The sequence below is a fragment of the Lampetra planeri genome, chromosome 29 (assembly GCF_965212315.1).
Source record: "Lampetra planeri chromosome 29, kcLamPlan1.2.h2, whole genome shotgun sequence".
Lineage (NCBI taxonomy): Eukaryota > Metazoa > Chordata > Hyperoartia > Petromyzontiformes > Petromyzontidae > Lampetra > Lampetra planeri.
This window is the reverse complement of record NC_136135.1, coordinates 12,341,452-12,367,303: the sequence shown is the minus strand read 5'-3', so window position 1 is coordinate 12,367,303 and position 25,852 is coordinate 12,341,452. Positions and strand designations below refer to the sequence as shown.

General features: G+C 52.2%; 1 protein-coding gene across 1 annotated transcript in view; it reads right to left on the bottom strand.

Moving 5' to 3' along the window:
• The window catches only part of BSX (brain specific homeobox), a 40,887-nt gene extending 15,969 nt beyond the window's left edge, over positions 1-24,918 (bottom strand). The window contains exon 1 of the mRNA XM_078608290.1: positions 24,654-24,918. Coding sequence (XP_078464416.1) covers positions 24,654-24,918 — 265 coding nt within the window. The remainder of the gene's footprint in view (positions 1-24,653) is intronic.
• Positions 24,919-25,852: the final 934 nt, after the last annotated feature.

The window sequence follows — 25,852 nt, the reverse complement described above, 5'->3', positions numbered from 1 at the left end:
ATAAATAGTTACGTGTACATGTGTAGGTATGTGTCTGTGTGTAGGTGTGAGTATACAAATAGTTACGTGTACATGTGCAGGCATGTGTCTGTGTATAGTTGTGAGAAAACGAATAGTTACGTGTACATGTGTAGGTATGTGTCTGTGTGTAGTTGGGAGAATACAGATAGTTACGTGTACATGTGTAGGTATGTTTCTGTGTGTAGGTGTGAGAATACAAATAGTTACGTGTACATGTGCAGGTATGTGTCTGTGTGTAGGTGTGAGAATACAGATAGTTACGTGTACATGTGTAGGTATGTTTCTGTGTGTAGGTGTGAGAATACAGATAGTTACGTGTACATGTGTAGGTATGTGTCTGTGTGTAGGTGTGAGTATACAAAAAGTTACGTGTACATGTGCAGGTATGTGTCTGTGTATAGTTGTGAGAAAACGAATAGTTACGTGTACATGTGTAGGTATGTGTCTGTGTGTAGTTGGGAGAATACAGATAGTTACGTGTACATGTGTAGGTATGTTTCTGTGTGTAGGTGTGAGAATACAGATAGTTACGTGTACATGTGTAGCTCTTCGTGTAGTTACGTGTGTACACACGTGTACTGCATATACAAGCGCCCTTACACACACACGTGTACTACACACACACGTGTACTACACACACACACACCGCGTGTACTACACACACACACACACACGTACTACACACCGCGTGTACTACACACACACACGTGTACTAAACACTCACACACACACCGCGTGTACTACACACACACACACGCGGTGTACTACACACACACACCACATGTACTACACACACCGCGTGTACTACACACACCGCGTGTACTACACACACTCACACGTGTACTACACACACACACACACGTGTACTACACACACACACCGCATGTACTACACACACCGCGTGTACTACACACACTCACACGTGTACTACACACACACACACACGTGTACTACACACATACACGTGTACTACACACATACACGTGTACTACACACACACACCGCATGTACTACACACACCGCGTGTACTACACACACTCACACGTGTACTACACACACACACCGCGTGTACTACACACACACACACACGCGGTGTACTACACACACACACACACGCGGTGTACTACACACACACACACCGCATATACTACACACACCGCGTGTACTACACACACGCGTGTACTACACACACACACGTGTACTACACACACACACACACGCGGTGTACTACATACACACACGTGTACTACACACACACACACGCGGTGTACCACACCCACACACACACCGCATGTACTACACACACCGCGTGTACTACACACACCGCGTGTACTACACACACATACGTGTGTAGTAATTACTCAGGAGGCTTGACGACGGGATCGGAGGCACACTTATTTATTAACACAGCTTGTATACAGTTAGCGAGTATACACAGGACCTAAGGGGTAACGTCCCCTTACTCGGCTAACAGGGAGACACAACATCTAAGCCCCGCTAACCTAAGCCCAAGTCCTCCACTAGGGAGCTAGGGGAGGCTACCTGTCCCAGCCCTGGTCAAGCTGGGATCCGACCCCCTGAGTTCCCAGACCTGCTCGTCAGTCTGGGCTCTCGGGGCCACGCCACCGGCTTGCCCTGGTCGGCCCTTATAAGGACAGCGAGCCAGGGGAGCTCCGGGGCCTATTCTAGCTGGTCTTCCGTCTTCGCTGGTTAAAGCTGATACCTCGACCTCGAGCCCTCCGGCTCACCCCCTCTTATAGTCCGCGGCCCCCCCGGGAGGGGCCCGTGGGGGATGCAGGTGCGGACGTCGGTGTGGCCACCTCCTATGTGTACGGCCCTAACCACGCCCCTTGTGTTTGTTTGCCATCCGCTCCCATACACAATTACACCTCTACATCACCCCCCCCTGTACAGCTCGCAGCCGTCCCCGGCTGCAACAAAACCAGAATAAAGGTGCATGCCTCCCCAAAACCGTGTGTGCCTCGCGTAAATTTAACAAGAACGATAACAGTCATAACAACAACAACAACAACAGGAACAGGTAGAAGAAGAAAGAGAAAAAAAATAACCCGGCGCACCCTCCCGAATAAATACCCCATTCCGCAAACCCAACATATATACACGCGCTCCGGATGTCCCTCCCCCACTGTCCGCAAGGGCCCCCCAACGGCCGACCTCACAATAGTCTGCGCGTTTTGGCGCGCGTTCTCGCGGCGGGCCCGTCACAAGGGCTCGACCCGGCACGCTCAGTGGTGGTTGGTGACGGTCCGGGTGCAAGAGAGTCTGGCGTCGCTGCCGAGTGACCCCCGACCCCTCCGGGAGGGGTTGGCGGGCGTGGACCCGTCACTCCTGTTGCACCTGGAGATGGAACAGTTGACGTCATGTTAGGCGAGAGCAGCGACGTCGGGGAGTCGGCGGACCCCTCACACGTTTGGCCATGCGTGTGTGTGTGTGAACCACGGGCCGGCGCAATGAACGGTTTCAACCTTGAGGGGTGCACGTACCACCGACGCCTCCCCCATTTGACGCGAACACATTGCGGCCGTAAGACCTGTACGACCTCCACTGGCCCCCGCCACGGCCGTACCAACTTTGACGAGGTTGCCAGTGGCACCTGGGGACAGTGCAACCATGCCCTGTCCCCTGGTTTCCATTTGAACACATGTACCCGCCCCAGCCGAAGCCTCTCGTTCGCCTTCTGGCGGAGTTCAGAATTTTGCACGGCCGCTTCCCGCGCCTCAGACAATTTGCTGATGTTAAATTTAACGTGTTCGGACAAGGTAGACTTCGCCTGAGGCGCCGAGAGCTTCAGCTGGGTCGTCACAGGGGGGTTAGCCTCGCGGCCATACATTAAAAAGAAAGGGGAAAATCCGGTGGCCGCATGGGGAGCCATCCTGTAGGCCTGCAACACACCGGCTATGCGAAGGTCCCAATCTGTCTGGGATTCGGACACCTGTTGGGACAGCATAGACGTGATGGTCCGATGTAGCCGTTCCACCATCCCGTCAGTTTGAGGGTGATACGGGGAGGTCCGAATTTTTTCCGTACCCAAGAGGTCGCACACCTCGCGGAGGAGTTTTCCCGAAAAATTCTTACCCTGGTCAGTAAGCAGCCGTTCCGGAGCACCTTTGTCGAGGACATAGCCCTGGACAAAGGCCTCCGCGATGGCTGCTGCCGACTGGTTGGCCAGGGGCCAGGCCATAGGCCATCTCGTGAAGTATTCGACCCCTGTCAATAAATACCTATTCCCCCTGGGTGTAGCGGGAAATGGGCCGAGTATGTCTAGCGCAACGAGCTCGTTAACCCGGGAAACCTTTATGGACTGCAGCGGAGGGTTGGACCCCCTAGCTGGTGGCTTTCGCTGCGCGCATTGCGTGCACGACCCCAGGAGATCCCCCACGTCCTTTGCCATGCCCGGCCAGAAGAAATCGAGCTGGAGCGTGGCAAAGGTCTTGTGAACCCCCAAGTGCAGAAGCCGCTCATGAACAGCCCATACCACCTTACCCCTCAATGCTGCAGGCACCACGAGCTGCTGGCGGCGGGTTTTTCCGTCCCAGTGCATTAAAAGACCCTGGAACAACCCCCACGAGTCAATGTTCGCCACCCCCTGCCCAACCCCCCCTGCGCGACGGCGCAGAGCGAGGAGGGAGGTGTCCTCCATTTGGAGGCGTCCCCATTCCGCGACCGACAACCCCAGCAACGAATCCCTCCCTTCTTGCTCGATAGGACCCGAAGCCAAAGGCGCATCGGCGGCGGCCACGAGGACCGAATCGGTGGTGACGTTCGGGGGCCTACAACGCCCCGAACCCAGGAGGCAAGCGCACTCCGAAGTGGGTGGCAACCGTGACAGGGCGTCAGCGTTCGTGTGGCGGACGCCCTTACGATATGTGGTGACAAAGTCGTAGTCCTGGAGAATCTCCAACCATCGAGACAACTGGCCCGATGGTTGTTGAACCCGCAGAGCGTACTGTAGGGCCGCATGATCTGTACGGACGGTGAAACGCCGACCGTACAGATATGGGCGGTACTGCTGAATGAAATAAACAATTGCCAATAATTCCCGACGGGTAACGCAGTACCGTTGTTCCGCTGGAGACAGTACCCGACTACCGTAAGCCACCACATGCTCTACGCCCCCAATGAGTTGGGACAGCACGCCCCCGATGCCCGTGTTACTTGCATCTGTATCGAGCAAGAAGGGTTGTGAGAAGTCGGGGTAATTCAACGGCGGAGCCCCCACCAGGGCATTCCGGAGGGCGTGAAAAGCAGCCTCCTCCTCCAGCCCCCAATGAAACCTGACTCCCTTGGACGTCAAGGCATGCAATGGTTTCGCGATCGTAGCGAAGTCAGCCACAAACCGTCGATAGTACGACGCGAACCCAATGAAACTCCTGACCTCTCCCACCGAGGTGGGAGTCGGCCAGGAGCTGACGCATTCTGTTTTGGCGGGATCAGTGGATATCCCCGAGCGCCCAACAATGTGACCCAAATACCGCACCGATTCGCGGAGCAAATGGCACTTCTGCGGTTTAAATTTTAAATTGGCAGCCCGCATTTTGAGAAAAACAGCACGCAGCCTCTGGAGGTGTTCCTCGAAGGATTTGCTAAAGACGATGACATCGTCCAAGTAAATTAAACACGAATCCCATTGCAAGCCTGCCAAGACCAGTTCCATTAACCGCTGAAAAGTTGCCGGCGCAGAATGTAAGCCCATCGGCAAGCGGTTAAATTGGAAGAGACCTTGCGGTGTCCGAAAAGCAGTTTTAGGTTTAGATTCGTCATCCAGAGGAAGCTGCCAGAATCCAGATAGTAAATCGAGGGTGGAAAAGAATCGCGCCCCCGCCAAGGCATCGAGCGACTCATCCATTCGAGGAAGCGGGTACGCATCTGCCACAGAAATTTTGTTCAATCGCCGAAAGTCGACACAAAACCGCAGTGAGCCGTCGTGTTTTTTCACCAAAACGATCGGTGCGCCCCACGGGCTGTTGGAAGGGGAAATGATATCGGCGGCTAGCATGTCATCAACAGCCGATTTGACATGATCCTTTTCGGCGGGACTGAGCCGAAAGGGATTCTGGCGGATTGGCGCGCTGTCACCCGTGTCAATATGGTGTCGCAGCAATTTAGTACAACCAATATCAAATTTGTGTTTACTAAAAACGTCGTCAAATTCTTTCAGGAGAACTCGCAGCTGCGCACGCTGCGTGTCGGACAGATCCACAGATCCCGCGCAAAGTGCATCCAGCCATCCGTCATCACAGTCCGAATGCGGTCGCGACGGAGGATCGGTGGTTACCTGACCCACGAGTGGTTCCTCATAGGGCGCCGGCGTTGCGTGTGCAAGCACGGTCCCTTGAGGAACCACGGCCGTTCGCGATCCTACATTAAGGACTGCAATGAAGGGGTCCCCATCCCCTTTCACCATGGTCTGAGCCGCTAGCAAATCGGGTCCATTGACCCCGGCCCGAGATGGTCCCAACAAGACCCCCCGATCCGCAACCCCTTTAGCAAACGGCCGACGCAACCTAAGAGGGACGAGCATCTGAGCCCCCGGGGGTACGCGCACAGTTTTTGTCACGAGCGCCTGCACGGTGGCAAACGCCCGACGCTCCGTGGTGGGGGAAGACAAAAATGTAACACGTCGGCCCGATGGGAGCTCGATGCACCCCTGGTCAATCAAGATACGGATGGGCATTTTGGCCAAGAAATCCGTCCCCAACAGGCACGGAACCGCGAGTGAGGAGGAAACCAAAACAGGCCCGGATAATTTAATGTCTCCAATGCAAATTTTGGCGCGGATTTGCCCAATAATGCCCAGCGAGCCCCCGTTAGCAGCATAGCATGGCACGTCAACAGGGAGCAAGGGACGACTTTGAACGGGAAGGATGTTATAAATCAAATCAGATATAATGGTCGCCGATGCCCCTGTGTCAATTAAAATCCGCACCTCTACCCCATCAATATGACCGACCACAACCGATGATCCCGCCGACGCAGCAACGACACGATGGGCGAGCTCCGACCACTGACCCGGTTGGAGCGCTCGCCGCATTTCAGAACAATCGCGCGCGATGGGCGGCGATTTTCGAACCCTGTTCAGTTGAGCGCGTGAGTGTGTGTCGGATGTGTGCATGGGCCAAACGTGTGAGGTGCCACGACTCGCCGTATTTCTCTGCTGGAGCTTGGGTGGAGACGGCGTGGCGTCCTGACGAGGTGTCGCTCCGCGCTGACGGGGAGCCCGGCATCCTGACGCAACGTGGCCTTGCAGGCCACAGTTGTAGCAACGTGTGAGCGCCCCAGATGGCCTGGGCTGCTCCTGGCGGCTCGGTCCATTCCGAGCCTGCGGTGCCGCCGATCTCCATTCCCCCCGCCGCTCCACCCCGCAGACCTCCTCTGATGGGAGGGCGGTGGCCGCCATGGCATGGCCGGCCACCCCCTTGGCAGCCTTGCGACGCAGGGACCGCAAGCCCCCGTGGATGTGGCGCGCGACCAGCAGGGACGACATCTCTCCGTCGTCTTGAGCCAAGACGGCGATGTCCAGCTCATCGGCGAGTAGCAGCAGCTTTTCAGCCACCATGGCGTCCACTCCCTCCTCGTCCATCCGCGGGAAAGCTGCCTTTGCCAGGGCCAGGAGAGCCGTTCGGAAGGCCAGGGGCGATTCGTTGGCGCCCCGATGCCGATCGTGGAACAGCTGCCTGCAGTCCGAAGGCGGCCCATAGACGGCTGACAGCAGCTGCAGCGCCAGGTGCAGCGTGGCGCGCTTTTCCTTAGGCGCCGAGGTGAGGGTAGCCAGGGCGTCGTCGTCCAGCATCGCCGGCAGCGCGCATAGTGCCTCGGCGTCCGTCCAGTTCGCCATCTCTTGATGAGCGATGAACCGCCTTTTGAAGCCACCCCAATCTCCAGCCGCTCCCACGAACTCCTTGAGAGGCGGCAGTCGCTGTTGTAAGGCGACGTCCGTGGCTGCGGATCTCGCTCCCTCGTTCCCAGCCGACGTTACAGTGTGGGCGGGCTGTGAGCATGGCATCGCCGGTCGCTCCGTTGTTGACGCGCTGGCCGGCGTTGATGATGTCACGGCTCGTGCTTGGCCCTCAGCAGTCACCTGACGCAGGCCGGCCCCGCCCTCTGCTCGCACTGTAGTGATGGCGGGAAATTTAACCGCGAGCCGCGTCGGGGTGGCGGGAAATGCCGGCGTGCGTCGGCTGCTGCCGTCTTCCCGCGCAGCCCCTCCAGCTCCCAGCCGCGTGATCTCCTCCAACACGGCGGCCGCGGCGTAGAGCAGCTCCGCCAGGCGGGAGTGAGCCAGCCGAAGTCCCTCGGCCGACGCATCCCCCCCCTCCTGTCGTAGCGGCGCGGGTGTACTCGGCCCCGGCTGCTCCGATCCGACCTCGGCCATCTCTGGTGGTGATTCGGCCGCGGTGTCCTCCCTCTCCGACTCCCTGGTACGTGTCGTCCCTCGTGTGTCCATCTTTGGACGTTTTACTTCTGACACCAGATGTAGTAATTACTCAGGAGGCTTGACGACGGGATCGGAGGCACACTTATTTATTAACACAGCTTGTATACAGTTAGCGAGTATACACAGGACCTAAGGGGTAACGTCCCCTTACTCGGCTAACAGGGAGACACAACATCTAAGCCCCGCTAACCTAAGCCCAAGTCCTCCACTAGGGAGCTAGGGGAGGCTACCTGTCCCAGCCCTGGTCAAGCTGGGATCCGACCCCCTGAGTTCCCAGACCTGCTCGTCAGTCTGGGCTCTCGGGGCCACGCCACCGGCTTGCCCTGGTCGGCCCTTATAAGGACAGCGAGCCAGGGGAGCTCCGGGGCCTATTCTAGCTGGTCTTCCGTCTTCGCTGGTTAAAGCTGATACCTCGACCTCGAGCCCTCCGGCTCACCCCCTCTTATAGTCCGCGGCCCCCCCGGGAGGGGCCCGTGGGGGATGCAGGTGCGGACGTCGGTGTGGCCACCTCCTATGTGTACGGCCCTAACCACGCCCCTTGTGTTTGTTTGCCATCCGCTCCCATACACAATTACACCTCTACACGTGTACTACACACACACACACGTGTACTACACACGCGGTGTACTACACACACACACACACCGCGTGTACTACACACACCGCGTGTACTACACACACACACACGTGTACTACACACACACACACACACGTGTACTACACACACACACACACCGCATGTACTACACACACCGCATGTACTACACACACACGTGTACTACACACACGTGTACTACACACACACGTGTACTACACACATACACACACACGTGTACTACACACACACACGTGTACTACACACACACGTGTACTACACACACGTGTACTACACACACACACACGTGTACTACACACACACGTGTACTACACACACGTGTACTACACACACACACACGTGTACTACACACACACACACACGTGTACTACACACACACACACACACATTGTCTACACACATACACACACGTGTACTACACACACACGTGTACTACACACACGTGCACTACACACACACACACACACGTGTACTACACACACACACACACGTGTACTACACACACACACACACGTGTACTACACACACAAACACACGTGTACTACACACACACGTGTACTACACGCACGTGTACTACACACACGTGCACTACACACACACACACGTGTACTACACACACACACACACACGTGTACTACACACACACACGTGTACTACACACACACGTGTACTACACACACGTGTACTACACACGCGGTGTAACGTTATCCGTGCACATCGCTTCTCGTGGCGCGCCGCGAGGAGTTCAAAGCACGCCGCACACTCTGCCAATCAAACAGTCGCAACATCGTCGTCAGTAGCAGCAGCAGCATCCACAACATCGTCATCATCATCATCTGCATTATCGTCATCATCATCATCTGCATTATCGTCATCATCATCATCTGCATTATCGTCATCATCCACAACATCGTCATCACCATCATCATCTGCATTATCGTCATCATCATCATCTGCATTATCGTCATCATCATCATCCACAAGATCGTCATCACCATCATCATCTGCATTATCGTCATCATCATCATCATCTGCATTATCGTCATCATCATCATCCGCAACATCGTCATCACCATCATCATCTGCATTATCGTCATCATCATCATCTGCATTATCGTCATCATCATCATCTGCATTATCATCATCATCTGCATTATCATCATCATCTGCATTCTTGTCATCATCCACAAGATCGTCATCACCATCATCTGCATTATCATCATCATCCGCATCATCATAATCCGCAGCATAACCATGTATGTTGAACTTCTTTCGCACCGTACGTAGCCAACCGCGCTAATCGAAGTAACGCGGAGTGCCTCTGCGTTCCATTCGCACCGCTATCGTCAACATCCGCACCGCCTCCTAGCACTCGAGTTATATACAAGGACACGAATAGAGAATGATTATGGGATAGCCGTGCCTTGTACTCGTGGTAGTGCCTTACGCCGACAACTCGAACCCCAAGGCCGTCAGAGCGGCGAGTCGCGGCGACGCGCGGAGAGGGGGGAGGGGGAAATCGGGGGGGGGGGGAATCGGGGGAGGGGGAAATCGGGGGGGGGGGAAATCGGGGGGGGGGGGGAGAAATCGGGGGAGGGGGAAATCGGGGGGGGGGGAAATCGGGGGAGGGGGAAATCGGGGGGGGGGGGGAAATCGGGGGAGGGGGGGAGAAATCGGGGGAGGGTGAAATCGGGGGGGGGGGAAATCGGGGGAGGGGGAAATCGGGGGGGGGGGGAAATCGGGGGGGGGGGGGGAGAAATCGGGGGAGGGGGAAATCGGGGGGGGGGAAATCGGGGGAGGGGGAAATCGGGGGGGGGGGAAATCGGGGGAGGGGGGGGAAATCGGCGAGTCGTGGCGACGCGCGCGCGAATTGTCTCGAAACGGAACCCCGTGCAGATGGTGAACGCGTGGTGAATTCCTGAAGTTGCCTTTACACTGCGGATACTAATACTCACGGACGCACACTCGGTGAACACGCACGGTGAACACACACACACGGCGAACATATACACAGTGAACACACACGGCGAACATATACACAGTGAACACACGCGCACAACCGGTGAATACACAACAACCACCATTCGGCACGAAGTGGCGGTGACGTTACCACGGCGCTTGTGCCAGGCCATGTGCACTTGAAGGTCACGCGAATTGTTGAACACACACACGTACACGCACACACGGTGAATACACCAAGGTATTGTTGACACATCCCATCAGCCGCGCGGCCTGCAAACGCCGCATTGGTTCAGTAAAACCGCACCCTGGGCCGGTTTCGACATCCAGCGTCGCATCAGCAGTCACATTTGCTTAAATCAATTCTGGTGATTAGTTCGATGGTCTTCGGCAAGGACCCCCTCTCTGTCAGAAATGGATTCTAGTTGGACGCAAATTCACATCTACGTGTACAAAGATACCCCGTGTAGCCTGAACAGACTGTTGGGGGCAAGTGCTGTTGGCGAGCACCCACGCAGTCGGGCACGGCACGAGAGGGGGTGGGTGGCCTGCACCACGCCTGGCCGCCGAATTGACGTTGAAAAAAAAAAATCCGAAATTCTAAAATGTCCAAAATGTGGACCTCTCCGACGTGTTTTTGTTGTTCGTGCCGCGTGTTGTTCGGCACGATGTCCGACGTTTCACCCCGCGCGTTGAAAGCTTCTTCGGGAACGGAATCGCACAACGCAGACACGCGCCGGAGAGCGACGCAGCGCCACGGCGTGCAGGGAGACGTGCGGGGTCTGGGACTCTCTCTGGCGTCCAGGTCACTCCTGCAGATGGGACTCACCCCGGCCTCACCTGTATGTGTGTGTATGTGTGTGCGTGTATGTGTGTGTATGTGCGTGTGTGTGTGTGTATGTGTGTGGGGAGTGTTAGTGTAGCGGTTAGCGCGCGGCGCTACGAAACCGGCCACCCGGGTTCGATTCCCGCTCACGGCCAACAACAGTGACGATTATCTGAACCGGTCCTGGGCCTCCCCTAGGTCGACTCAGCCTCAAATGAGTACCTGGGGCGGTGTGTAAACATCGCCACTGGGGAGACAAAGGCGGTAGGGCGTGGTGCTGGCCACCCACCCCCTCGCGTGCCGTGCCGGCCTTCATAGGTGCTCGCTAACAGCACTTGCCCCTACAGTCTGTTAAGGCTATACAGGGGTCTTTGTCTTGTATGTGTGTACGTGTGTGTACGTGTGTGTATATGTGTGTGTATGTATGTGTATGTGTGTGTATGTACAGGTTAAAAACACATTTCTTTAGAACTGATTTTTGTGTTTAGTTTGTTGTCCTTGCCCCCCTACCTCCGATCAGCGCGGCTGGCTACGTACGGCGCGAAAGAAGTTCTATATAATGCGTACATAGGAGGAGCTATTGCACCTCCATTCCGAGTTGCCACCCTGAACAGTGGAGACCACGGACCGAACGCGACGCAGTCTCTCTGCTCACAGCTGCCCTACCCTGGTGGTGAGCACACCGTGCTATGAACCCAACGAAGTTCGATTCCTGGCCACAGCTAACGGGTATTTACCCTGCCAATTACCTCAATCGACTTAACCAACTCGCGCTGACCGACGAGGCGAAGTATAGTCACGCGACTCGTGGGAATTCAATTATAACGTGCGTACCTTCCGCCCCGGCATCACAAAGCTTCAGTTTGAACTCCGTGCGTTGCGCCCACCCCGTTCCTCACATCATTGCCTCCTAGTCCACAGCCCGCCCACACAATCACCATGGCTCCTTCCCTCCCTCCATCCCCCGCGACTATATAATTCCTCGTCACAGCCATCTCTTAGACACACTTAAGCGGTTGTGCTTTCGCTCCGTTGTCCCCACCTGAAGAAGGACGCTTGTGTTGCGCCCGAAACGTGATTTAATTTAGTTGTTTTCATTTATTTTATTTTTTACCTACGTGACTTTACCGAAAAAACCAAAAAGTATAACGTGCGACCTTTTCTTGTCTGCATCAAAGTATGAAAAAACAAGAAGAGGTTTTACCCTTTCTGGCAATAAAACATCAGGTGTTAGGATGTCCAAACACCAAATAGAAACCTTTTGCAAGGAATGATGTCTGCATTAACCACACGTACTTGTGGTGAACATGCAAACAAAAGGTTTATATTTGGTGTTTGAACATCTGAACACTTCTTGTTTTATTGCCAGGAAGAGTCAAACCCCTTCTTGTTTTTTCATACTTTGATACTGGCAAGAAAGGTCCCATGTTGTAGCTGCTCACCCCGAGCTATGCATGTCCTGATAGTGGCATTGTCCTTGTGCTGTTCGCCTTTTGTCGTCCTCTGGTGTAACACTCGTGAGACCCGGCCATAGAGAAGGCTGTCTCTGGTGTGGACCAATACGCTTCAAAGACAATGCCTTATATTAGCAGAACATGTTTTTGTTTTAATTAAATTATGATTGGCGTTTACAAACATTATGAAAAAGTTCGAATTCAATACCCCAAATGTGGACCTGAAATGTGATGCAGGGAATCCGTCGCTCGACGTGAAATGCGTTGCGACATTGGAGCCGCATATCCCGGACCTTGGCACCACGTACCCACCTCACTCCCTCGCGTCCCCATTTGAATATATACTCGTGGTAGTGCCTTACGCCGATAACCCCTACTCCAAAGTAGCCTAACTCGTAGAGCGTATGAAGTTAAGCTAGCGAGTGCAGCATGCACATAGACCACCACGACACTCACGCTTACTCACCACACAAAGACATCCTGTATAGCCTTAACCGACTCTCAGGGCAAGTGCTGTTAGCGAATAACAGCACCTATGAAGACCGGCACAGCATACCAGGAGGTTGGCCAGGACTACGCCCGGCCGCCTTTGTATCCCTCTGTAGTTAGCCAGGTGTTGACCACCAGGCCAACTACACTAGTTACAACGTAACGGCTACTACGGACCGGGACCAACAGCTTGGGTCCGGGTCCATGTGTTGGAGATTCGCTGATCGGAGAACGTAGATGAAGGTTTCTTCCAGGATGAACACCAACCCCGGTCCCTCCCGGGACCCGGCTTATATTCTCTGTAGCATGGCTGGCTCCGCCCTTGGCCATGACCACCTTCTAGAATCCTCGGAAAGGATATGGGTCCCAACCACATGACCACCCCTAACCCCCACTTGGGGCACCTTTTTAGACTTAACTGGTCACGTGTCCTCCCGGGTCAACCAGAGTGCCATGGCTTCGAGTAACCTCATTCCTTCGGCCGGCACTCACACACCCTATCATGTAGGGGCTGGCACTGCACGCCAAGCGTGGTGCCATCCAGCGCTATCAATCAGCGCTCACCGGGCCCCTCTAGGGCCGGTACTACACCCACACCATTGTGGTATCCGCGATGTCGTTACACCGCACGCTGTGCCTCTCTAGGGCCGGCACTGCACGTTGACATCCCGTGATGTCACGACATCAACCCCCCCTTCGTATAACTCAGCCGTCCCGGCTGTCAACCGCCCCTCAACAAAACAAATAAAACCTCTTCGTGTGCCTCAACAAATAAATACCCCATCCCATATATACAATATAAACAGAGACGAACGGGGGAAGGGGACAGAAGTACAGAACAACAATAGGCAAACAACACTCGCAAGCACAATAAAGGCCAGGTTCAGCCAATGACCAATACGACATGCCGAGTGTGAAAACCAACTGATGATGTGGGAGTGTGTGTGTATGGGGATCATGAAAACTGAAGAGTCTTTGATCGAGTCCTTGTGGCCGGGCCCCCAGGTGAGGTGGGCGTACTCTCCAGTCGGCCGGGCAGATGGGCCTTACGCTCCCGATGCTTGCGGAGACATCACAGGTGGCGGCTTGGGGGATGTTAAACGCGCGGAACCTGAGGACGGGATCACATGACTCCCCTGAGGACCAACCTCAGCGGGCACACACCTCAGCTCGCCCGACACACCCAACACTCGGCCCTTGCGTAGTGGAGATGAGATGAATTCACGTGGCACGATGAAAGGCTTGAGGCGAGAGGGATGTACAAACCTACTCCGTCGACGCCAGCGAATTTGAACACACAGGGGCCGAACGACCAGAATTACATCAACCCGCCCCCTCCAGGGTTTAAACAATTTGGGTGACGTACCCACCGGTACCTGGGGACAGTGCGCCAGACTCTGTCACCTGGAGCCCACTCATGTCCGGAAAGACAGAGATGCCTCAGCCGCTCATTTGCCAATTGGCGCGAATTGGAATTTTCCCTGGAAGCTTCACGCGCTTCCGAAAGCCTCTGAAGGGTGAGGTGCATAGACTCCGAAATTTGAGATTTAGCCTTGCTTGGCGCGGCTCGTAATTGGACATTAATGGGGGGGGGGGGGTCGTGTTCTTTACCGTACATAAAAGAAAATGGCGAGTAGCCGGTGGATGCGTGAGGGGCCATTCTATAGGCAGCCAGGACCCCGTGAACATGCAAGTATCAGTCAAGCTGGGACTCGCTGACCTGATGGCTCAACATCAGGTCACTATTTCATCCATCTTGGGGTGGTAGGTGACGTACATACTTTATTTGTTCCCAACAAATCACACACCTCCCGCAGCAATTCAGAATAATTATTTTTACCCTGATCAGTCAGAGGGTGCTCAGGGGCACCCTTGTCCATCACACAGCCATTGAGGAATGCCTCGGTGATGGCCGCCGCCGACTGGTTGGGAAGTGGCCAGGCCATCGGCCATCGCAAAAAATATTCGACGCCCACCAGTAAATACTTGTTGCCGTGAGGGGTAGTAGGAAATGGACCAAGTATATCAAGAGCGACCAGCTTATTTACGCGGGAAACTTGGATGGATTGCAACGCTGAACAATAGGCTTTAGATGGGGGTTTCCGCCGCGCGCACCGCACACACCCCTTCAATACATTAGCGACATCTTCCGCCATGCCAGGCCAGAAAAAGTCGAGCTTAAGTGTGGCGAGCGTCTTATGCACACCCAGGTGCAACAGTCGCTCGTGCACCACCCAGATGATTTTACCCTGCAGGGCAATGGGCACGACAATGTTGGACCAGGTGACACTTCTGCAGTTAAAATTTGAGGTTCGCCGCATGCATTTCAAGAAAGACAGCACGTAACCATTGCAGATGTTCTTTAACCGTACAGCTAAAAACAATAACATCATCCAGATATGTCAGGCACGAGTCCCACTGGAGGCCAGCTAGAACCAGTTCCATCAATCGCTGGAACATAACCGGAGCGGAATGAAGACCCATCAGAAGCCGATTAAATTCAAGTAAGCCTTGTGGTATGGGAACCTCATTTGCCAGTAAAAATATGATAATTGGTTCTTTACCCTTCTATCTGGCAACAAAACAAAAGGTGTCAGTTTTGTTGCCAGATAGAAGGGTAAAGAACCAATTATCAAGCCTTGTGGTGTACGGAAGGTTGTCTTGGGCTTAGAGGATTCATCTAGGGGCAACTGCCAAAATCCGGATAGGAGGTCAGGAGTATAAAAATAATGTGCTCCTGCTAGAGCATCCAGGGAATCGTCCATTCGAGGAAGGGGGTACGCGTCGGTCACAGAGATCTTATTAAGCTTACGGAAGTCGACAAAGAAGCGCAAACTACCATCCTGCTTTTTAACAAGAACAATTGGGGCTCCCCACGGGCTGGTAGACGGCGAGATAATATCGGCGGGCCAAACTTTCATCAACCACCAGCCGTAAGTGTTCTTTTTCCGTAGGGCTCAGCCAGTAGGGGTTCTGCTGGACGGGAGCGTCGTCACCCGTATCGATGTGGTGACTCAAAAGCATAGTGCGGCCGATGTCAAATTCGCCCTTGCTAAACACATTGGAGAATTCACGTAAAAGCGCCCTCAACTCCTTCCTCTGGGACTCGGATAATTCCGAATTTTCAGAACAAAGTGTATCCATCCACTTTTCATCGGAAGCCTGTTGCAGCTTCATATTCGATGCGACCCCCACACCGCCAATGATGTTTCCCTCGCGAAGCGTCGGCGACGCATGGGCTAGCACGGTGCCCTTCTGAATGAGAGACGTGTCCAACCCTGCATTTAGGACCTGAATAAACGGTTCCTGGTATAATGAAATAGCAACATAAAATCTAACCAGAAAACTATAGACAGACATATTAGCAGACAGATATCACCAAGATACATAGCGAGAGCGACACAGGTAACAGAGAGGGGTGATCGTCTCTGTGTGGTGGCCTTAAATAGACAGAGGGGGGGGCGGAGGCAGAGAGAGGGAGGAGGGTTTTCTGGTTAGATTTTATGTTGCTATTTCATTATACCTGATGATGATTGCTTGTGTTGCAATCGAAACGTCGTATTCTATTATTTAATTTAATTTATTATTTTATCTTTAGACGTGACTTAACCGAAAGAAACAAATAATAATTCCTGCAGTCACGAAAGTTCTAAAATTAAGATTGAACCACTTCTACGGGGAAGTTTTAAGCTTATCTTTTTTCTCTCTCTCTGGCGACTTGTTTTCTCTGCCTGTGTCCTCTCTTTAGATTGTTCACACTTAAATTCTAACTTAGCAATCTTTGAAATACGTAATCAACCAGGCTATGCGTTAATTGTGTGTTGACCGACCCTCTGTGTTGTATTACATTACATTTCGATATTTTACTAGGTTATTTAATTTTAGTGTGTCCTTCTCCTGATTTTCAGGCTTGCTTGCCGTGCCATCGCATTCGCAGCACCACGTCTGTTGACCACTCATTGATATGCTAATTTTTTCTCTAACCCTCCTCCCTCTCTCTGCCTCCGCCCCCCCCCCTCTGTCTATTTAAGGCCACCACACAGAGACGATCACCCCTCTCTGTTACCTGTGTCGCTCTCGCTATGTATCTTGGTGATATCTGTCTGCTAATATGTCTGTCTATAGTTTTCTGGTTAGATTTTATGTTGCTATTTCATTATACCTGATGATGATTGCTTGTGTTGCAATCGAAACGTCGTATTCTATTATTTAATTTAATTTATTATTTTATCTTTAGACGTGACTTAACCGAAAGAAATAATAATTCCTGCAGTCACGAAAGTTCTAAAATTAAGATCGGTTCCTGGTCATTGGATTCCTTGGCCCCTACCAACGTCAACCCACGAATGGCTTTGTTTGAGGGTACTAGAAGGATTCCTCCCGCAGACGCCTCCTGGTCTAGCGGCTTCCGCAATCTTAAAGGAACCAACATTTGCACGCCGGGGGGAATATTTACAGTCGTACTCACAAGCGCTTGTACAGTAGCGTTGGCCATGCACAAATGAGTAGGACAAGGCAAAAAGGCCATGCGACGGCCCGATGGTAACTCGAGGCAACCTTGATCAATAAAAAATTTCAGGGGAATCTTCCCCAGAAAGTCAGTCCCGAGCAAGCAAGGAACAACATGGGACATTGATACAAGAACTGGTCCCATAAATTTGATATCTCCAATCAGAGGTGTGGACTCGAGTCATGTGACTTGGACTCGAGTCAGACTCGAGTCATGAATTTGATGACTTGCGACTCGACTTGGACTTGCATAACAATGACTTTGTCCCACCTATGAGATGTGGACTCGAGTCATGTGACTTGGACTCGAGTCAGACTCGAGTCATGAATTTGATGACTTGCGACTCGACTTGGACTTGCATAACAATGACTTTGTCCCACCTCTGTCTCCAATACACACCTCTGCTGTTATATTCCCAATGATGCTCAATGAGCCGCCATTTGCGGCAAAGCATGGAACCCTGACGGGACATAGGGTCCGACATTTAGGGGGCAGGATGCTAAAAATCAACTTGGAAATTATAGTCGCGGACGCACCAGTCTCGACGAGCATTCTGATTTTAACCCCCTCTATCATTCCGATAACAGTGGATGAACCTGTGGCCATGGCAACCACCCTATGGGCCAACTCTGACCACTGACTCGGTCGGAGCGGCCAGTCAGCCCGAGCAAAATCTGAACCCTCATGCCCCCGACACACAATGGGAATAAAAACCATCCGAATGCGATGAGTGAGGTGGATTCAGGGGCCGAGTGTGTGATGTGTCACGACTTGCCTTTGGATATAGTGGAGTGAAGGACGGTCAGGCGGATGATGGCGGTGGTCCGGGGAGGCATTGTCGAGGCACGCGGCAGCCCGATGAGACCTGTCCCGGCAGGCCGCAGTTGTAGCACACGACAAGCCCGCCCCCAGGACGAGGAGAGGTCTTCCGCCATTGTTGTTGTTCATCCCGTTGCACCATGCCGTCCCCCCGCCAGCCTCCGCCTTGCGCAGGCTTGGACGGGCTTCACATCTTCGGGTGTATCACGCGCCTCACGAGGCGCGGTACATACCACCAACCCCTTATGTCGTTGCAAGAGCAGGTGCGCCTGGATGCATCTTGCAACCTTGAGAGAAGACAAATCAAGACGACGTTGAGGTCCTTTGCCAACATCAACAATCTCTCGTGGACCAGCGAGTCGACTCCGTCGTGGTCCATCTTCGGGAAGGCCGCCTGCGCTAGCGCCAATGGTGTGCTACAGAAGGCGAGGGGCATCTTGGCCTCCTCCCCCCTCTTCCGTGCAGCGAACTTGTGGCGAACGTTTGACGGCGGTTCATAGATTGCCGCCATTTGAGCAAAGGCTTGTTGTAGCGTGGCCCTTTCCGATGGCAGGATGGTGAGAAACGCCACCAGGGCATCGTCATCAAGCGCGGCAGGCAGCGCTCTCAGCTCATCTGCCTCCGTCCACCCTGCCAAGTCGCAGTTCGTCTGGAACCGGCGCTTGAAGGCCACCCAGTCGCCTCCGGCGGCTGAATTTGTTTTAACAAAAGGTAAACGTCACCTGAGGGATGGAATCTCAACAGGTCAACTCGGTGTAGTCGCAGATTTGGTGGGCTCTCCACCCCGGTCCGTGAACAAAATGGCGGCCGCGTGTGCGGGCTGCGCCACGGAGCTTTCCCGCTGGTGGGAAACGGCGACGGGATGCACGACCCCACGCAGCTCCGGTGCTCTCTCCTTCATTGCTGGCTCTTCGCGGTCGAGCTCCGCGACCATCGTGGCCACGGCTTTGAGGAGTTCCGCGAGGCGGGTGCGGAAAGTGCAGAGCTCTTTCCCTGACGGCGGTGAGCTGTCACTGAGATGGCCGTCGCGATGCTCAGCCGACAGCGCCTCACTCCCTTTCTCCAGGGTCGCCATCCCCGGGGCCGTCTGAGGAATAACGCCTTCGTCGTCCTCATCGTCCAACAACATCCTGGTATGTAGTCTGCGTCGCGTAAGCATAACCTAACTCGGCCTATGTTACTGCCAAAATAAAGTTTGGCCACTTCCGACACCAGTTGTAATGTGTTCAACTGAGTCGCAGACGTAGCCTTGGAGGCAACACATTTATTCACTCCAACATATGGAGTAACTTCCCCTTAACAGAATAACAACCTATAGTGGTGACCACCAGGCTAACTACACTAGTCACAACGTAACTGCTACTATGGACTGGGACCAACAGCTTGGGTCCGGGTCTACGTGTTGGAGACTCGTTGAATGGAGAAGGTAGATGAAGGTTACTTCCAGGATGAACACCAACCCTGGTCCCTCCCGGGACCCGGCTTATATTCTCTGTAGCATGGCCGGCTCCGCCCTTGGCCATGACCACCTTCTAGAATCTTCGGGAAGGATCTGGGTCCCAACCACGTGACCACTCCTAGCCCCCACTTGGGGCCCCTTTGTAGACTTAACTGGGCACGTGTCCTCCCGGGTCAACCAGAGTACCATGGCCTCAAGTAACCTTATCCTTTGGCCGGCACTCACACACCCTGTCCTGCAGGGTTGGCACTGCACGCAAAGCGTGGTGCCATTAGCACTAACATGCAAATGCAAAGATCCCCCGTATAGCTTTAACAGACTGTTGGGGCAAGTACTGTTAGCGAGTATCACCTACAGTGAAGGAAAAAAGTATTTGATCCCCTGCTGATTTTGTACGTTTGCCCACTGACAAAGAAATGATCAGTCTATAATTTTAATGGTAGGTTTATTTTAACAGTGAGAGACAGAATAACAACAACAAAATCTAGAAAAACGCATGTCAAAAATGTTATAAATTGATTTGCATTTTAATGAGGGAAATAAGTATTCGACCCCTCTGCAAAACATGACTTAGTACTTGGTGGCAAAACCCTTGTTGGCAATCACAGAGGTCAGACGTTTCTTGTAGTTGGCCACCAGGTTTGCACACATCTCAGGAGGGATTTTGTCCCACTCCTCTTTGCAGATCTTCTCCAAGTCATTAAGGTTTCGAGGCTGACGTTTGGCAACTCGAACCTTCAGCTCCCTCCACAGATTTTCTATGGGATTAAGGTCTGGAGACTGGCTAGGCCACTCCAGGACCTTAATGTGCTTCTTCTTGAGCCACTCCTTTGTTGCCTTGGCCGTGTGTTTTGGGTCATTGTCATGCTGGAATACCCATCCACGACCCATTTTCAATGCCCTGGCTGAGGGAAGGAGGTTCTCACCCAAGATTTGACGGTACATGGCCCCGTTCATCGTCCCTTTGATGCGGTGAAGTTGTCCTTTCCCCTTAGCAGAAAAACACCCCCAAAGCATAATGTTTCCACCTCCATGTTTGACGGTGGGTATGGTGTTCTTGGGGTCATAGGCAGCATTCTTCCTCCTCCAAACACGGCGAGTTGAGTTGATGCCAAAGAGCTCCATTTTGGTCTCATCTGACCACAACACTTTCACCCAGTTGTCCTCTGAATCATTCAGATGTTCATTGGCAAACTTCAGACGGGCATGTATATGTGCTTTCTTGAGCAGGGGGACCTTGCGGGCGCTGCAGGATTTCAGACCTTCACGGCGTAGTGTGTTACCAACTGTTTTCTTGGTGACTATGGTCCCAGCTGCCTTGAGATCATTGACAAGATCCTCCCGTGTAGTTCTTGGCTGATTCCTCACCGTTCTCATGATCATTGCAACTCCACGAGGTGAGATCTTGCATGGAGCCCCAGGCCGAGGGAGATTGACAGTTCTTTTGTGTTTCTTCCATTTGCGAATAATGGCATCAACTATTGTCACCTTCTCACCAAGCTGCTTGTAGCCCATTCCAGCCTTGTGTAGGTCTACAATCTTGTCCCTGACATCCTTGGAGAGCTCTTTGGTCTTGGCCATGGTGGAGAGTTTGGAATCTGATTGATTGGTTTCTTCTGTGAACAGGTGTCTTTTATACAGGTAACAAGCTGAGATTAGGAGCACTCCCTTTAAGAGTGTGCTCCTAATCTCAGCTCGTTACCTGTATAAAAGACACCTGGGAGCCAGAAATCTTTCTGATTGAGAGGGGGTCAAATACTTATTTCCCTCATTAAAATACAAATCAATTTATAACATTTTTGACATGCGTTTTTGTGGATTTTTTTGTTGTTATTCTGTCCCTCACTGTTCAAATAAACATACCATTACAATTATAGACTAATCATTTTTTTTGTCAGTGGGCAAACATACAAAATCAGCAGGGGATGAAATACTGTTTTCCCTCACTGTATGAAGACCGGCACGGCACACGATGGGGTGGGTGGTCAACATTGTCTCCCTAGTGGCGATAGTTGCGCATCCCACCGGGTACTCATTTTAGGCTGAGTCGACCTAAGGGAGGCCCAGGACCCGTTCAGATAATTTGTCACTGGTGTCGACCGTGATCGGGAATCGAACTCTTGAAGCGCAGCGCGCTAACCGCTACACTACCGCTTCCCTTAACATTCACAGACACACACACAAAACAATCACACCCACGCGAACACAGAATCAGAATCAGTATTTAGCGCCATGAGAACGATTGTTTAAAGGCGCTTTATAAATTATTATTGTTATACGGACGTATCCGATGAGCTATAAACTCTCTTTCACAGAAGTCCAGTAGACAACGCCAGCACACACATGCGCGTACACACGAACACACAGAACATATACACGCGCACCATAATAGGAAAAACAAACACAACTAAACACACAGCGAACACGTATGCACAAAAACACGTATACACAAATGACAAACAGAAAATCGTGCGCGCGCAGCACACGTACGTGCACACACACACAAAGACAAAGGTTCACCGTGTAGACTAAACAGACTGTTGGGGCAAGAGGCGGTCGTGGGCTACCATCAAGAGTTGAACAGCGCACGAGGTGTTGTGGGGTGGCTAACGCTATGCCCGGCCGCCTTTGTCTCCCCAATTGTGATGTCACACGCCGCACAAAATACTCGTTTAAGGCTGAGTCGATCTACGTGGGGCACGGAATCGTTTCAATAATATTCGTCGCTGATGTCGGCCGTAAGCCGGGTTCATCGCGCAGTGCGCTAACCGCGACACTAACGCTTCCAACGCACACAGTATATACACATACAAGAGTACACATTATATATACACAAACACACAAGTACACATTACATATACACACGAGTACACATTAAATACACACACGAGTACACATAATATATATATACACACACACGGACACACACGGTACACAGTATACTGTATATACACACACACATATATATTCATACACACACACACGCGGACACACACGAGGACACATTATATACACACACACGAGTACACATTATACACACACGAGAACACATTATATATACACACACGGTACACAGTATATATACACACACACATAAATATATTCATACACACACACGAGGACACATTATATACACACACACACACGAGGACACATTATACACACACACACGAGTACACATTATATATATATGTACACACGCAATACACGCGCCTATAAAGGGTGGCTCAATAGCCAGGACACACAGGGTTATTGACTTATTTTAACACTGGCATATACAAAAGCAGTTTAATTTATAGCATTATTAATTTAGATATTTCTTTCCTTTTCAGCTGACGTTTAAAATGGAAACGAATTTGTCCTAAGGACGTATACGTTATATTCGTGTTTGTGTGCTGAAGGCAGCTGTCATATCCTCCGTTAATTCCAGTAGATCATTAACACATCAACGTTTATGGAAGTCAGTTTGAACGTTTTGTTAAAATAAATTAAATAACCCTACGTGACTCGTAATATATATTCACACAATATACACACAACATACACACACACAATATACACACAACATGCACACACACAATATACACACACCATACACACACAATATACACATACACAATATACACACAGCATACAAACACAATATACACACAACATGCACACACAATAAACACACTATATACACACAATATACACACAACATACACACACGCACAATATACACACAACATACACACACACAATAAATACACTACATATATACACACACAATAAACACACAACATACACACACAATATACACACAACATACACACAATATACACACAATGCACACACACAATATACACACAACATGCACACACACACAATATACATACAACATGCACACACACAATAAATACACTATATATACACACACACAATATACACACAACATGCACACACACACAATAAACACACTATACACACACACACAACATACACACACACAATAAACACACTATATATACACACACAATAAACACACTATATACACCTACACACTATACACACAACATACACACACACAATATACACACAACATGAACACACAATATACACACAACATACACACACAATATACACACAACATGCACACACACAATAAACACACTATATATACACACACACAATATACACACAACATACACACACAATAAAGCCACTATATATATACACACACTATATATATATACACAATATACACAAAACATGCACACAATACGCAGATAATATACATACACAATATACACACATGATACACACACAATACACGCGCCTGCGTGCACATACATACACAATATGCACACAATATACATATTACATAGACACACAATACACACACAGTATACACATTATATATACACACTACACACAATAAACACAATATGCACATAATATACACATTCTATAAACACACAATCCACATAAAACTCACGCAAAATACATATTGCATAGACACACAATACACACAAAACACACACACAATATACACATTATATAAACACACGATACACACAACTCACACAATATACATACGCAATATACACAATACATACACGCAATATACACAAACACGCGCACATATATACACAAAGACAAACATACACACAAATAAGTGGCAGTGACATCACCACGGCTCTTGTGCCAGGCTAGGTACACACACATTTACACACACGGTTACACACAAATATATACACACACGCGCGCGCATACACACGCACACAAATATATACAAATACACGCATACGGTACACACACGCACACATATATGCACACGAATATAAATATACACAAAAAACTAATACACGCGCCCGGCCACCTTTGTCTCCCGAGTGGCGATGTCTTACTCCACACCGCGTCGCAGCTGCTCGCAACCGGTGGCAGGCGACGTTCAACTTGAGCGGCGCAGCTCGAGCGGGGAGAGTGGAGAGAGTGGAACAGGGAGAGAAGGGAGAGGAGAGAGGAAGCGGGGAGAGAGTGGAGAGAGTGGAGCGGGTCCTACCCTGTGCGGCGAGGAGGTAGGGGTGGGGGTGCGGGTCTGGCCGGTGCAGGGGGGGCAGCGGCTGCGGCGCGGGGATCAGAGCGGGCCCCCCCAGCAGGGCCGAGTAGCCGCAGTCGAGAAGCGTGAATCGCGGGGGGCCCGCGGCGCCCCCCAGAAAGGCGAAGTCCCGCGCCGCGGGCTTGGGCTTGTGCAGGAGGATGTCCTCGATGAAGAACGACGTGGGGCGCGCGGGCGGCGCGTGCAGCGAAGACGTGAAGTTCATCATCGCGAGCCGCGCTCACTCTGGTGAATGACAGAAGGAGCGAGGAGACGCGTTGCTTCTCAACGCCTCCTCGCCTTCTTTGGAGCCAGGCGCGGTGGGGTAGATGGTGGTCTGTTTGGTGGGTAGATTTGTGGGGTATATGGTGGGCTACTTGGAGGGATAGATGATGAGGTGACTGGTGGGTAACTCGTGGGTAGTTGGTGCGGTAGTTGGTGGTCTGCTTGGCGGGGTAGATGGTGGGTTAATGATTGGGTAGTTGGTGCGGTAGTTGGCGGGATAGACGGCGGTGGCTGTCACCGGCGTGGGCACGCTGGGGCGCGAGACGGAGCTGGCGGCGCTCTGCTGCGGACTGCTGCTGCTGCTACTGCTTGCTGCTGCTACTGCTGTGTGCTGCCTGCTGCTGCTGCCTGCTGCTATTGCTGTTTGCTGCTACTGCTGCCTGCTGCTACTGCTGCTTGCTGCTACTGCTGCTGTCTGCTGCTGCCCGCTGCTGCTGCCTGCTGCTACTGCTGCTTGCTGCTATTGCTGCTACTGCTGCTTGCTGCCTGCTACTGCTGCTGCCTGCTGCTGCTTCCCGCGTCGCGGGGACGCCGCTCGAGGTTCCCCCAGCGTCGTCTCCCCTCCCACCTCAGCCCCCCCCCCGGGCTCCCAGCGGGATTAATAACGCGCGATCCAACAGGAAACAAGTACGGGGAATGAATAAATAAATAGATAAAGAGAGAAGCCACGCGAGAAGACATCGCCGCCACCTCGTTGTGTGCCGCGGCTCGCTCATCTGAGCGCAGTTACATAAGAGGCGCGGACACAACAGCGGGGCCTGGAGGGGCCACGAGGCTGGAGTGACGCTCGCGCGGGATGAGTGCCCGGGGCGCTGGGGGTCCTGAGCCCTGGGGGTCCTGAGCCCTGGGGGCCCTGAGCCCTGGGGGTCCTGAGCGCT